This window comes from Mesoplodon bidens (assembly GCF_964165515.1).
Source record: "Mesoplodon bidens genome assembly, chromosome: 14".
In the NCBI taxonomy this organism is placed as follows: domain Eukaryota; kingdom Metazoa; phylum Chordata; class Mammalia; order Artiodactyla; family Ziphiidae; genus Mesoplodon; species Mesoplodon bidens.
The window spans coordinates 58,429,184-58,445,412 of record NC_138170.1 but is presented as its reverse complement, the minus strand read 5'-3'; the positions used below and the strand labels follow the sequence as shown (position 1 = coordinate 58,445,412).

The following is a 16,229-nucleotide window of genomic DNA, read 5'->3' as shown; positions in this document are numbered from 1 at the left end:
TGCCACCGTGGCAACCCAACCCATATCCTGGGCCCATCCACCTTACCCACAATCTAAGCAACAGGTGGTTGGCGGCATTTGGGAATCCCATGGAATGGAACCCCTATTGTTAGCAACCACCTCCTCAGCTAGCTTTATGTTGGGATGGGAAGTTCTTACCCTAATCCAAGCTATCTGACCTAAACCATTTTTAAGGTTCGTCACGTGGGGGGTGAGGGAAGGGGAAATGGATTAAGGTTCTCAAAAGGTCAGGAAGGAAGTCAAACTTCCAGCTATAAGATACATAAGTACTAGGGGTATAAGGTACAACATGATAAATATAACACTGCTGTACATTATATATGACAGTTAAGACAGTAAACCCTAAGAGTTCTCATCACAAGGAAAAAGGGTTTTTTTACATCTTATTTTCTATCTATATGAGATGATGAATGTTCACTATACCTACTGTGGTAATCATTTCATGATGTATGTAAGTCAAATTATTATGCTGTACACCTTAAACTTATAGTGCTGCATGCCAATTATATCTCAAAACTGGAAAAGAAAAAATGGTAATTATGTGAAGCGGCAGAGGTGTTAGCTAACACGATGGTGGTGATAATCATACTGCAATTTATAAATGTATCAAATCAACTCATCGTGTACCTTCTCTATGTCGATTATAATTAAAAACTTTAAAAAAAGGATCATCACATGAGCATTCATGATGCAAGATACTGGGTAGCCTAATCCTTTCCTTTATTCACTAAGACTGCTACAAAAGCAAAATTACTAGGGAATAAGAATAACTAACCTGATCCATTTAAGAAATCTATCTGAATAATTCAGGCAAAAATAAAACTGTTACCCAATAACAATTTTACTTTTTTTTTTTTTTTTTCCCTGAGGATGGGAATGGGGGGTTTTGCCCTGAGAACAGTTGGATAGAACTGCTCACTTGGTTCCCAAGTGAGGCTGTAGGATGGGCCTCACTGTTGCCTGGATTTTCTGGCCAGGCTTACTAGATGGTTGGGACTGGGTAGTACATGGTGCTATGAATTAGCTTCCCTGTGCTGGCAGAGCAGCAGGGTAGCAGCCAGGGCCTGCATGGCTTGTTGTTTGGGGACCTGAATCAGGCAAGCGTTCACTGAATTCCCTGGTCAGGTGAGGCCACAAGTTTTGCTCTGCAGATGGGGAAAGCCATGGGCTGTGCTCTCTGTTCAAGTCCCACTGTATGTAGAGCTACTGGATGGGCTACACAGCTTCCCATATCCTCTGGTTAGGTTCCCTGGTCCAGCAGGTTGAAGGCTGTATTCAGCAATCACCAGGGCTATAAATTAGTTTCCCTGCCTGTGTGCAGTGGGAGCAGCAGCTCTAAAGCTAGTAAAGCTCTTTGTTTATCTTTTTTTTAATTGAAGTATAGTTGATGTACAGTATTATGTCCCTCCCTACTGATTACAACAGCCCCTTTCCACAAGTGGTAACTGCTGGGTCAAGAAAGAATCAGAAAAAATATCACCGTTGAATAAAACTGTATTCTTTAGCAAACTATGTCATCTAGCCTAAACTGTACATTGTATCAATGTGGAATTAGACTAGGAACCATCCCTGCAGAAGAGGTCTCTCCTACCTCACAGTCTCTGCCCTTTCCCTTATACACAGTCACATGCTTACCTGCTCCTCATTGCAAGAGCATCATGGCCCATGATACAGCTCTAGGTTGCAGATCAATCCAGAATGTCACACCTGGTGGTGAGGAGGTTGAGGCTGAGGCTCCAAGATGTTATCCCTGTACATTCTCTAGAATTTATAAACCACGTGGCCCTCAGTCACACATGATGGAAATAACTCCCCAAAGCAGTCTCGCCTTCCTCAGAAACATAAATAAACTAAGGAAAGTAACAGGTTTTACTGACTCGGAGACTGGTGTTTTGAGCAGAAACTGTAGGGAGCAAACGACTACACAGCAGGAAGAAATACAAGAGGTGGTAGAACTATTTTAGTCTCTCTGGTCAAGGGTGGAAATTTCAGCACAGATACCAGCACTTTGCTGATAGGTATCATGGCATATGAGGCCTTTGTAGGACAAGTCTGAATTTGTGCTAGCAACAGTACTGTGGATGTTACTTGTAACAGTCTAATAAGAAAAGCTCTACCATGATTGTGGTCATTGACATTTGCATCAGTCCTATTATTCTGTATTAGGCAGAAAAGTTCAGGTTTTATCATGTATCACACAAGGGCCTAAAACAAAACACATTTGCATTCTCATTTTGTAACCAAGCAGGACCTTTCTGGAACAGACCTCCACAGCCCCCACCCCTCACCCGTCTTCTGCCTGCTTTTTTTTTTTGGCTGCATTGCTTGCATCTTCGTTGCGGCGAGCGGGGCTACTCTCTGTTGCAGTGTGTGGGCTTCTCATTGCGGTGGCTTCTCTTGTTGCGGAGCACGGGCTCTAGGCATGCAGGCTTCAGTAGTTGTGGCTCACGGGCTCCACAGCGCAAGCTCAGTAGTTGTGGCGCATGGGCTTAGTTGCTCTGCGGCATGTGGGATCTTCCCGGACCAGGGATCGAACCCATGTCCCCTTGCCTTGGCAGGTGGATTCTTAACCACTGCACCACTAGGGAAGTCCCTTGCCTGCCTCTTGCTTGCAGAAAAACTTTAGCCTCCTAGGCCTTTCCCAGGTTCCAAAGAATAACTTAAATCAGAGAAGTGAGAAAACACAGAAACAGTCAAGCAAGACAAAATAATAATAGTTTAGCCATTAAACAAAGTCAAGGACCTTTAGTTCCTCCTCAAGAGCTATAGATAATATTCTGAGCCATAACCTTTGAGCTGTTTTGCGGATAATGAAACCCTCACCAGGTGGAAAAAGTTAACTGTATGCTGCCCACAAGCATGTAGACCCAGATGGGTTGGAACCAGAAGGCTGATGATGTTGACCCCCAATTACCTCACCACCAACCAATCAGAAGAATGTCCATGAGCTGATCACACACCCTGCAACCCTCTCCCTCACCTTGTCTTTTGCCACTGTGGAGTTTCGGTTTTTTGAGCATTAGCTGCCTGGACTCCTTGCTTGGCGCCCTGCAGTAAACACTGCACTTTCCTTCACCACAATCTGGCGTCAACAGATTGGCTTTACAGTGTGCGGGCGAGTGGATCCAAATTTGGTTCAGTAACAATTTTAGATAAAAGGCTCCTAAAGCCCTCTGAAGAACTTGCATATATTATATATAAATGTTTTTGTTTCTATGTATTGTTTTCTATGTAAATCAATCTCACTGAATTCCTCTTCAAGACTTTGAAGCAGCTATGCATGTTAGCACACGGGTGAAAGTCTAAATAAAACTGGGTAGAGTGGGTAAAATAGTTTCTTAATCTTCAAGGAAATTTTAGACATATTCACGAATATGTCTTCCTGCAGGCTGAGACTCATTAAGTCAGGGTAGCTCAAAACATAGTAGAGTCCCAGCAGAACCTGAATTGTGCAGCCAGTGCGTTACTTTGGTTTAGGAACACAGAGAAATTCTAGTTTCTACTCATGGAATCATCCCCTCCACATCTCAGATCCTTTCCTAACTGCTCACTGTGCACATGACCCCAGTCTCTCCTCTGGCCCCAACTCCCCTGATAAACAGTCCAGGGTGACTGGAGAACAGAAGCTGTCAGCCACCACAGCAATATAACCATAAGCCAGACCTGGAATTATATCCCCACACCCCTCTCTCAACATATCTAGCCAGCTTAAAGAGAAGCACTGTATTGGCCCTTGTTTGAATGGAAGGATTTCTGGGCCAGACTTTTTTCACTGTAGTAAAATACACATAACATAAAATTACCATTTTAACAATTTTAAAGTGTACAATTCTGTGGCACTTAGTACATTTACAATGTGGTTAACAATGACCACTATCTAGTTCCAGAACAGTTTCATCACCCCAAAAGGAACTCCTACACCCATTAGCAGTCACTCCCTATTCTCCCCACTCCCAGTCTCCGGTAACCACTAACCATTTACCAGAGCAGTTAGTTTGGGCTAATACAGCTAATACTGTATGAACAAAGTAACCTATGTTCACAGTGGTTTTCTTATGCTGTCAATTAGGGTGACTTTAGTTCTACCCTCCTCTGTGTATCATCTTTTCTCTTCCAGCTAGTTTCTCTCAAGAGAGCAAAATGGCTAGAGCAAAGCCAGGCTTACCTCACACATGCAAACCATGTCCCTTTGGGAGAGCATCTCCTCACAGACTATACCACAAATCCTAGGCTTCACTGTTTTTGGATTAACCTAGATTCACTTCCTCAACCCAGAACAAAATTACTGTGGGGTTTTTTTTTTTTAAGATTTTTTTTTTATGTGGACCATTTTTAAAGTCTTTATTGAATTTGTTACCATATTGCTTCTGTTTCCTGTTTTGGTTTTTTGGCCCCGAAGCATGTGGGATCTTCCCTCCCCAACCAGGGATCGAACCCGCACCCCGTGCATTGGAAGGCAAAGTCTTAACCACTGGACCGCCAGGGAAGTCCCCAGATTACTGTGCTTAAAAGCAACGACGGTTCCCAACCCAGACAATCTGACACCCTTTTATTATGCTGAAACAAAATTCTTGGATAATACCTATGTAACTACCTACACACGCACACACACACCATTTAATGAAAAAAAACAAAACCCTAACTGTAATATAAGGGAGAAATAAAATTATAATAAAATGCATATTGTGATACATAAATGCTCAGGAATGGCTACAACAGAAGACAAAATGAGATGAATTTGACCACCATAGATGAAAACTGACCCTGATATGTTGCAATGTCAACTCAAATTGCACTTAGATGATGTAATTTTCCAAAGTGGTGAACAACTCTTGGAAATATTCCAAATAAAACAATCCTCTTTCCTTGATTTATTAGGTAGTTGCATTCCTAGAAAATTCAGTGTACTGTATACAAAAATATTTTGTGTTTACAAATATAAAAGAGAGTTACTTTCTAGGATATCTGACGGGATACTGGAAAATCATTGTAGGGCAAGGGACAATTTTTCCTGATCTCTGCCAATCAAATATTTACAGTATCCCTCATGCTGTGAAAAAGCATCCCTACAAACTGTCAAAATGTCCTCCAAGGGGGCGGTACCTTTGTTATTAAGAACCACTGGGCTAGAGGGACAAGACTCAGTCAGGCTCACTCAAACCTTGATTACTCTACATAACAGGGAAGGGCAGAGGCGCAGCAATACCTACCATTTCTAACTTCCTCATTCATAAATTAAACCTAAGAGAATTTCAAGTGTTCCCTCAGATAAGGGGCTTTATACTGAAGAAACTTTTACTAGTAAAGCAAAATCCACTGTATTTGTTCAAGTTCAAAGCATGTTAAAATTGAGGTGGCAAGGAAAATGATAAGCTAACTAAAATAAAATAGATCATTTTAATTAACACTTGAATCCATTTAGTGGAAATGCTAGGTTTTAGGAAAAAGCAACGACATCACAGATTAAACAGCCACTAGATTTAAAATCCCCAGCAACTTTTTTTTGGCTTAAACAAGAATTATGTCTGCACACTCACTTACTTTTTGGTTGATATTGGAAATCATTATAGTAAAAAACAAAACAAAACTCTGAATAAGACATGCTGAGAGACAGAACCTATGAACCTTACATTTTCATTTCATCAAATGGCATTGTTTTTTTAACGCTTATTAACTCTATGAGCCCAACCAGCAGTACTATGAATAAGAAGGCTCTCTTTACATGGCCCCTCAAATGGACTGAAAGTCTCTTGAGCCAGACAGCCATATGGAGACAGGAAGGTTATTGTAAGTTACCTTTCGTACAAGGACCTTTGTCACCTGAACTTTTTAAGTAAAGCAAATCTTGTGCTTTAGATTCCTAACTATGGAAGAATGTTCTGCACTCAAAATTTCTTTATTCTAGAAAGAGAATATCACTGATAACTACTAAGAAGCATATACCTAGCAACCTATCTATTCCTCCAGATAGCAATGTAAAGAAAACATGAAACATAACTGACCCCATTTAGTCATTCTTATCCTCATCTCTCAGTTCAGTCCTAGAAAACATACTGTTTAGATAAATCAAATCACTAAGGTGCTGTTAAGTCTCATGTCAGCTGCAACTACAAATATTTTTTATTTGGTAGGGTAATATCTTCTGCAGGGAAGTAGGAATTTTAAAACGCAGCTTATATTCCGTAAATCACTTCTGTAGATTTATTATCAAATACTTCATGGGATTTGGATATGGAATCGAATTTCAGTATTAAAAAAATAGATTCGGGCTTCCCTGGTGGCGCAGTGGTTAAGAATCCGCCTGCCAATGCAGGGGACACGGGTTCGAGCCCTGGTCTGGGAAGATCCCACATGCCATGGAGCAACTAGGCCCGTGAGCCACAACTACTGAGCCTGCGCGTCTGGAGCCTGCGCTCCGCAACAAGAGAGGCCGCGATAGTGAGAGGCCCGCACACCGTGATGAAGAGTGGCCCCCGCTCGCCGCAACTGGAGAAAGCCCTCGCACAGAAACGAGGACCCAACGCAGCCAAAAATAAATAAATAAATAAATTGATAAAAAAAAAAAAAAATAGATTCACAACTACTATTTCTTTACAGCTATAAAAACTAATCTTTAATGTTCTCTTAAAAGCAGAAAGATAACAAAGGGAAGAATGTTGTTGGTGTTGCCAAAGCAAACTCCATTAACAGTGGTGATACCCTTGGGCTTCCCTGGTGGCCCAGTGGTTAAGAATCCGCCTGCTACTGCAGGAGGGGACACAGGTTCGAGCCGTGGTACGGGAAGATCCCACATGCCGCAGAGCAAATGAGCCCGTGCGCCACAACTACTGAGCCTGCACTCTAGAGCCCACGAGCCACGACTACTGAGCCTGCACTCTAGCCCACGAGCCACAACTACTGAAGCCCACACACCTAGAGCCCGTGCTCCGCAACAAGAGAAGCCACCACAATGAGAAGCCCGCACACTGCTCGCCGTAACTAGAGAAAGCCCACACGCAGCAACAGACACCCAATATGCAGCCAAAAAATAAAATTAATTTTTTAAAAAAAGTAAAAGATTAAAAACAGTGGTGATACCCAAGTAAACTGTCAAAGATATTACTGACAGCAACACAGTAGGACTGACATACCAGTGCATAAATCAGCAAGGCCCAACCTACCAACTCACTTACATCTGAAGAATTTACTTGTCACTTTGGTGGGGAGAAAGCATTAAGATAGAATTCATATCTAAAAGTCAATACTACTTAGAGCAAATATAAATTAAATGAGCCCTGTCACCATCCACAGGTTTGTCTCCTAAAATTTTAGGCACAAAATAATCTATAACACTGACATCCATCTTATATTCAGAGGAGGGCAAGGGAAGGAGACAACTATTGCATAAACTCACAAGTTATTTTTAAAAATTAAGACATACCAATTTTGCAAAAATGTAGAAAAGTACTTACAGAAGAGGGGAAAAAGCTTCATTTATTGTAAAGTCAGGTAAACTTAGGTACACAGCCCAGTATCATACATTTATAGTCCATTCACAGGTTACCTTTGGCGTAACTTACTGGGTTCCATGATAAGGGTCTAAAATGCTTCTAGATTGAATTTAAGATTTTCTAGATCTAGAGGGCTAAAGGGACATTGGTCCACTGCTGTCAAAATTCAATGAGAAATAAATGTTAACGTGTGTGTTTAATTTCCATCTAAACTTTCTGTTCAATAGCTCTTTTTTTTAAACCCCTGCATCATTTCTAAAAGGATTAAGGCAAACTGCTTTTTTTTAAATTTTGTTAAAATTCAAAATAAAGCTTTTTCAAAAGATCTAAATGAAACTTCTGTATACAAATTTGTTTAAAACTCTCAGGATCACAAAACTGCTATTGCCAACTACAGACTTCACAGTTACTCTAGGTAGATAAAACATATTCTCCCTTCTTTTAAAGACGAAAATAAAATGGCTAGATCAGTTTTCTGTTATTAAAAAGCTGTGAACCTGATAACATGTGTGTTACAGTATAGTCTCTCAATACAATGCTTAGTCCTTGTATCTTACTTGCCTATGTATGCATTATGTTGTTTTCCCCAAAAAAAAAAAAAAAAACAGATCCAGTGGGAGAAAGAATGTTTAATAAATGGTATTGAAAGAAATAGATATCTGTTTGGAATAAAAATAAAATTAGATCCTTATACCTTGTACCATGTAGAAAAATACATATATTACTGATGGATTTAAGAGTAAAAAATAAAAATGCAAGTACCCAAAATTCTACATACAATTTTAGGGAGTTCACAGACTCCCTAAAGCCCATCCGTGGATCTCAGATTACCTAGAAGAGGAACTGTTAATCATAACTTCTATTAAAATTTCAATGCCAAATACCAGGTGTGTTTTCAAGATCAAGTCACATGCAACAAATGAAGATGAACACATTAACTCATTGTTGTAACTTTATAAAATCTCCAAACTGGAACTAGAAACAGAGGCATGTCAATACAAATGGACAATGACTTAAAAAAAAAAAAAAAAAAAGTTTAAATAAGTTTGAGTGCATATTGTACAAGTGTATCCATATGTCTGTTAGCCTTTCAGAAATATAAAATCAGCTAAATCTGTAGTACTTAAAATTTAATATATGCAATGTTATTCTCAAACTTGATTAAAATACTTAATAAATACAAGTTATGTTTAATACGAATAACTGCAACATACTTAAACATCTAAACATATAATAGGAATTCTATAATATTAAAATGCAATACTTTCACCTGCATTAATCTCATACACAATGGAAAAATACTTGCAGATAATTAGCATTAAGAATGCAAATATATTTTCACTGTGGAAGAAAAATAAGATTAGAAATCATATATTTGTGTAATCTACAAGAAAGCTGTAGACAGTCTACATTATGATAGTCTATTTAAAATGAAAGCAATTCAATATTTAAGTTTACAACAAATTTACTCAAGGCAAAATATTTATTACAGGACAGGATATTGAATCAAAGTAAGCAAGGCAACATTAGATGAACCATTTTAGTTCTTTTTTAAAATGAAGTGTAGCTTTGAAGTTGTAATAAAGGTAAACATAAATTCTAACATGCTCTTCTCTTCTTATAAATGGGATGATGTAGAAAAGCAAAGCTTCAATGTATAGGGATTGGAACCATCTGTAAAAATTAAAAAACAAAGTTAATAGTTCCCTTAAACTTTCATGATTACCTTGAGTTAGCGGAGTAAATTATTGGGTTGGCCAAAAAGTTCATTCGGGTTTTTCCGTAACATCTTACAGAAAAACCCGAATGAACTTTTTAACCGACCCAATATTTCACCTTTTTATAGTATTGGAAGAAGGAAAATTTTTATGTAAGGTAAGGGCAAGATTTCTTTCATTCATACCTACTAGCAGGTAAGCTCCATGAAGGCCGGAACTTTGTCCATTTTTACATTCCTATTGTTCTAAACATTATTTGACACATAGGAGGCTCCCGCAATTTCTTCTAGTGAATTAGACATTACAGATAAATAGTATCAGGATTAGGCTTATCTAAGTCCATCAGCAAAACTACTTTGCAGAAGATATTACCAATGGTAATTACTCTATAAAAGTTAATTCAAATATAGCTTGGGAAATGGGATAAGACTGGAATGTATAAGAAGATATCAATGAGCTGAAAAAGTTCCAAGAGAGCAAGTATTAAATCTCTGATCATCAACGGGGCATATGAATTTTAAAATTGCTAAAAAAAAAAAAGGTATAATCCACAAAAATACTTCCATTTTATACATTCCTCTTTAACTTTTCAGAACAGGCAGAAATAATTCTGGTATCTTAATGTACCAGAATTTTAGTATTAAAAGTTATCGCTCCTGGGCTTCCCTGGTGGCGCAGTGGTTGAGAGTCCGCCTGCCAATGCAGGGGACACAGGTTCGTGCCCCAGTCCGAGAAGATCCCACCACATGCCGCAGAGCGGCTGGGCCCGTGAGCCATGGCCTCTGAGCCTGTGTGACCGGAGCCTGTGCTCCGCAACGGGAGAGGCCACAACAGTGAGTGGCTCGCGTACCGCATAAAAAAAAAAAAAAGGTTATCGCTCCTTAAGGAAAAAAAATTCCTATAAAAGAAAAAGCATATACATCAACAAATATTTGCAAGACACTGCAGAGGATAAAAAAAGAAATAATTGTACCTGTCTCCAAGGAGTTTACAATTCATATGCTGTTTTGAATATATCTCAAATATGCATATAAAGTCTTCTAAAATTTTCCATAAAAAATTAAGCGTGATTCACTATTTAAAATTTACTTTTGTGACTAAAGGTAAAATGAAAAGAGGTATTCCTACTTATTTATTTTTTAACTTTTTACTAAGAAAATTTTCAAACATAAAAAAAAATATGGATCAGTATAATAAACATCCACATAGCTTCAATAATTGTCAACATTTGGCAGTCTTACTTCATCCACCTACTCTCCGCACACTCTTGAGGGGCTGGAATATTTTAAAGCAAATCCTAGATATGTTATTCCACCCATAAATCCTTCAGTGTGTATTCATTATTCCCCCTCCACAATCATTCATCATCACACCTTATAAAATTAATAATAATTTTTCTCCTATCATTTAGAAAAACAAAGTTTCAACACTCTTTAGATCCAAGATCAAAGTAAATTACACAGCACAAACTTCAAAAGTTAAATATTTGAGTGTTCTTTGCACTGTAAAAAAGAGGCCATTTACCATTATAGAGAAAATAAACAAAGAGAGCGACAGTTTCATTTGATACAAATTAAAATAATGTGGAATACCATTTTTCATCTATCATATTGCTAAAATTCAAAGTCTGACAACACTCAGTGTTGGTAAGAGTGTTGGGCAGTTGGCATTTTCATATACCACAAGTGGTAAAGTTGTGTAACCGTTTTACAGGGCAATCTAGCAACATTTACCAAAATATAAAACTTTATGCTCTCCACTATGAGGAAACTGCCCTACAAACACAAAACGTGCAACTATAAGGATGTTTACTGCACTAATAGAAAAACACAATTGGAAACAACCAGTGTTCATCAGTGGGGAAGTGGATAAATTGAATAAACTGTGGTACATGTCTACTAAAAATAGCTACTCTGTTGGGAAAAAAAAAAACAGGGTAGCGTTGCACCTGCTGATAGAGAAACAGCTCCAAGATATACTAAGTGAAAACAGCAAGGCACACAATAGTATGTATAGAAGAACCATTTTGTGTAAGTTTTTAAAATGTAGATATATACATTGGGGAGGAGGAATAAAAGGAAAAAGACAGAAAGGTTAGAGGTTACAGAAAGCTTTAACTTTCATTTGTACCAGTATGTACTGTTTGAGTTTTTTAACCATATATATTTATTGCTTTCTTCTAAAAAGATCAACAGGAATTATGGAAGTCAGCCTCCAAGATGGCCCCAATGTTCCCTGCCTCCTACACCGGACCATGGTTGGTCAGTAGGACCACAAGATTACAGCATAAGTGATGGTATGTTACTTCCGGTATTAGGTTACGAAAGACACTGTGGCTTTTGTTTTGTTGGCCTTTTGCTTTCATGTTTCTTGAATCACTCATTTGGAAAGAAAAGAGCTACCATGAAATGGCCAATGTGGCTTACTGTCCCTACAAAGAACCACATGAGTGAGCGTGGAAGTGGATTTTCCAGCCGCCAGTCATAAGACTTGAAATTACTGCAGATTATAGCCGACGGCAGGCAGCCTCATGAGAGGCTGAACTACCAGCCAGAACTACCCAGCGAAACTGTACACAGATTACTGATCCTCAGAAACAGTAAGATAATACATGTTTTGCTGTTTTAAGCTGCTAAATACTGCAGTAATTTGTTACACAGCAATAGGTAACTAATATAAGAATTATGAGGGTTGTGGGATTTATATGCCTTTTTAAAATTCAAACTTCTCTGTATTAAAAAACAACCAATAAATATTACTTTTAAATTATCAACAATGTTTCTGATGGTAACTCCCATTGAATAATTATGACACGATTTTACTTACTTGGAACTCTTATCTGGTAGTGATTTAGTGCTGTGAGGGCTTCTACTGCATCAGTTTTGCATTCCCATTCTAACAGCCCAGAAAGTGTTTTGGCAGAAGCTAAAAGAAAACAAAGAAACACAAATCTAGTTTTTATTTGCCTATCAAATTAACCAGGAAACTTAAAAAGAGAAAATGTGCACTTACGTTTTGCATCAAACACTTTATATTTGATGAATGTAAGAACTTCATGGTCATTACACAACTGTCAAAGAAATGTAAAACTCCATTAAAAATATAGCCAAAATAAGATTCCTACCCTTTTTTCCCCCCAGAAAGTAAACTTTATGGTAGCATTTTAGTTTTGAGTATGGCATGAATGAATTGAATCAAATATGTTTTTAGATTAACAAAGTGTATGAGAAAATCAATTAAAATAGTGATATCCTATAAACTATGTATATAATTTTAGTGTTGTACAATAAAAACAAGATTTGTAACTGAAATATATATTCTCAAAGCTGACCAGGGTTTATTGAGTACCTAAGGTAGGGAGTAGTGTTCCAGAAAAATCAATTCTTTTCTGAAGCACTTCCTACAGTTAGGGAAAAATGCAGGGATATATAAAATTTTGTTACGCATGAGATCTAAGGACATGGTAAAAGAACTTTTTTTTTTTTTTGCGGTACGCGGGCCTCTCACTGTTGTGGCTTCTCCCGTTGCGGAGCACAGGCTCTGGACGCGCAGGCTCAGCGGCCGTGGCTCACGGGCCCAGGCGCTCTGCAGCATGTGGGATCTTCCCGGACTGGGGCACGAACCCGTGACCCCTGCATCGGCAGGCGGACTCTCAACCACTGCGCCACCAGGGAAGCCCTAAAAGAACTTTCTGAATGCAGGACTAAGGGTACCTCATTCTAATTCCAACTCTCAAAACAACTGAGCCACAAAACAACAAAGAGACCAGTGAAGGATGGAGGCCAGAAAAGTATAATGGTCAAAGGATGTACTATATTAAGTACCAAATAAGTAACAGAACACCAATAATACCAAAAGCAGAAGATGAACAGAGCAAGACTTTAAAATGATGCTAAAACATGATGTATTTTAATATAGGAAATAGGAACATTCTACACAATTTGTATTCCAGTGCCTACCTTTGTGAAGGTCTCTTCTGTGACACACAATGGAACATTATAATAATGCAGCACACACGAGGGTGGCTGGATTATATTCTTAGATGCTTGGCCAGCACTTGTAAAGCGATTATTTTTGCTCATTGCAAAATCCTTGTAGCTACTTGTACCATCCTCCAGCTCAAATATTTGACTTGGAACAACTGAATGTTGTTTAGACACACTAAAGATCGGAAAGGTAAGAGGTACAGAACATACGTTTGTTAGATAAAAAGCAGCAAGTAGGCAGTCTCAAAATGTTAACATATAGGCCTGTATCAATCTTAACAAAAAAGGCATACGTAGCAATTTACAGTTTCAATATTTACTGATATTTAAATTTAGTTTGAGTTATAATCACTCTTACAGTTTAGACATCACTTAGAAAGAAAAATCTATTGAATATATTTTCATATTAGAAAACTTTAATTAAAAAAACTTGCTCATTTTAACATGCTATTTTATGACCATAAAACTAAAACTAGGAATAAGTAATATGGAAAATCTAAATTATACGACCCTAAGTGTCTAAAATGACATCACTATAGCTGCTAGTTTCAGATATTCTGAAATGGAAATTAATGTCTCTAATAAAAAGGATAAATATTTTTAAAATTTACCACTTAAGATAAATAATTACCAAACGTTAAGTCTTTTCCCAAATAATTTGACATTGTTAAGATGTGTGACAGCTCTTTCTACAGCATACTCATCACCCATTTCTACCAGTGCTGTACCAGGAATGGTCTTCATAAATTTTACCTGTAAATACAAAATCCCAAAAAGGTGAACATTTAATTCCCTTTTACAGTAACAGAGTTTCTAATAGGCACTATAGGTGGTTGATGTCAAATAAAGAAAATCACCTGGAATCTTAACTTTATTCTGCTCTGCTATTAGAATTCTTACCAAAATTCAATAAAGTTTAAAAGCAAGACTACAATTCTATTGTACAGCACACTAAAGAAGAGCATAGGCTTGCCCTGACTCTGCTATTTATTAATTGTGTGATTTGGGGCAATTTATTTCACTTCTCTGAGCCACAGACTTCCTTTTAAAATGGAGATAATGATAACATTTGGCAGGACTCATCAATATTTATTCATTCAATAAGTATTTATTAAGTGCCTAACATGTTCTAATATACATACTGTGCTAGGTACTGGGGATTTAATGGCAAACATAATAGACATAGTCTTCTTAAAGCTTATATTCCAGTAGGTAGGTCAGAAATTTTAAAGTAAGTAATAATTACCAACTATTCAGAGTGTTGTTTATTGCTTTAAGCAATAAACAAGATACCATATAAGAAATAACACAAGATGGCCTTGAGACAGCACTGCCAGTAAGGCTTAGGCAAGGAAGGGGCAGTTTAAAAAACAGGCAATACTTCACAAGTTTTCATGACATCTTTGACAGAGCCATACTTATCCTATTATATTATTCCAATTTTAGTATATAATGCTGTAAGGGTTAGATGGAATAAAGTATGACTATCTTTTAGGATAGTACCTACGCCTTGGAAAGTCCCTAAACAGCTATTAAGTACCACTAACATTAATAACACATTGAACAGGACTTCCCTGGTGGCGCAGTGGTTAACAATCCGCCTGCCAATGCAGGGGACACGGGCTCAAGCCCTGGTCTAGGAAGATCCCACATGCCGCAGAGCAACTAAGCCCATGTGCCACAACTACTGAGCCTGCGTTCTAGAGCCTGTGAGCCACAACTACTGAGCCCGTGTGCCACAACTACTGAAGCCCACACGCCAGAGCCCATGCTCTGCAACAAGAGAAGCCACCGCAATGAGAAGCCCACACACCACAGGAAGAGTAGACCCCATTCACTGCAACTAGAGAAAGCCCATGTGCAGCAACAAAGACCCAACGCAGCCAAAAATAAATAAAGACCTCTTTGAAAAAAATAATAAATAAATAAATAAACAAAACATCACAGATCTGGGGAAACCACAGAGTTATCTGGTGAAAATAAAGTTACAATTTTAAAGATCTTCAAAATGTGTGAAATTTAAATGTTTTGCTACGTTTTGAGTGTAAGCCTCCAGACAGAAAGTTTTGGACACATTCTATCAAAGTGGATCAACTTCAAATACTGACTGAGATTAAAGTATGTTGTTCCTCAGAAGATACTAGAACTCTAGTATTTGGGAGGCAAATATATGAATCTAGAACTCTCCTAAAATTCATAGCTATGGCCAAACTCTGAGACATGTTTATATATACCTAGTTCCAAGAAAGTAACTGCTTTTTCAAAATTCCACAATTCAACATGTTAAATGTTAGAATATCTTTGAAATGATTTAAAAATATATAGGCTTTATGCCTATAATATGCTAGTAATTGATTAAACTACTTGCTGTTTTGGACTTCTTATATTAGTAATTTAAAAAATATTTTTAGTACCAACATCCTATTCTGATCACTTACCTACAAAAAACAATTTCCAGAATTCCTACCTAATGGATTTTTAGCTTATGTGGATCACTACTGAAAGAACTTGCAGTTTCTAAATATGAGAAGACACACATATTTGCAGCCTTTTCAGATTTTCCTACTACATATCCTAGCAGAAGAAGCTCATATAAAATGAAACTTTAAAAAATAATAATTTTTTAAAATGAAAACTCACCTTTTCAATATTTCCATATAAGCAGAATAGGTTGAAGACTCTTGAACAATTCATTTTTAGTTGATGTAATCCACTAACCATTACAACTGAACCAGAGGGATTTCCTCCATGCATGTAAGAGGAAGATGCCTGCGGTAACGGATAGGCAACAAGCTCAGGTGTATCTCGAGAACCCATTCTGTAACGACTTGGTAAAGGTAATAATGGACCATGGGATCCTATTAAAAAAAGCAAAACAAAACAAAACACAGCTTTAGCAGACACATTTCACCGCACACAAAAACAAACTCTTAATATTAGCTAGGTTGATGTATATCCAAGGAAAACTCAAACGTATGAATATTCAAATATAACCTGTGGGAATTAACAAAAAT

At 37.7% G+C, this 16,229-nt stretch overlaps 1 protein-coding gene across 2 annotated transcripts in view; it reads right to left on the bottom strand.

The window, feature by feature from the left end:
- Window positions 1–7,476: 7,476 nt before the first annotated feature.
- Window positions 7,477–16,229, bottom strand: part of HNRNPLL (heterogeneous nuclear ribonucleoprotein L like) — a 37,517-nt gene continuing 28,764 nt past the window's right edge. For both annotated transcript variants that reach the window (XM_081253523.1, XM_081253522.1), the window contains exons 8-13: window positions 15,856–16,073; window positions 13,847–13,968; window positions 13,189–13,390; window positions 12,242–12,299; window positions 12,056–12,154; window positions 7,477–9,185 (exon numbers count right to left, since the gene is read on the bottom strand). In XM_081253523.1, the coding sequence (XP_081109649.1) occupies window positions 9,130–9,185; window positions 12,056–12,154; window positions 12,242–12,299; window positions 13,189–13,390; window positions 13,847–13,968; window positions 15,856–16,073 (755 nt within the window). In that variant the 3' untranslated portion in view covers window positions 7,477–9,129. The remainder of the gene's footprint in view (window positions 9,186–12,055; window positions 12,155–12,241; window positions 12,300–13,188; window positions 13,391–13,846; window positions 13,969–15,855; window positions 16,074–16,229) is intronic.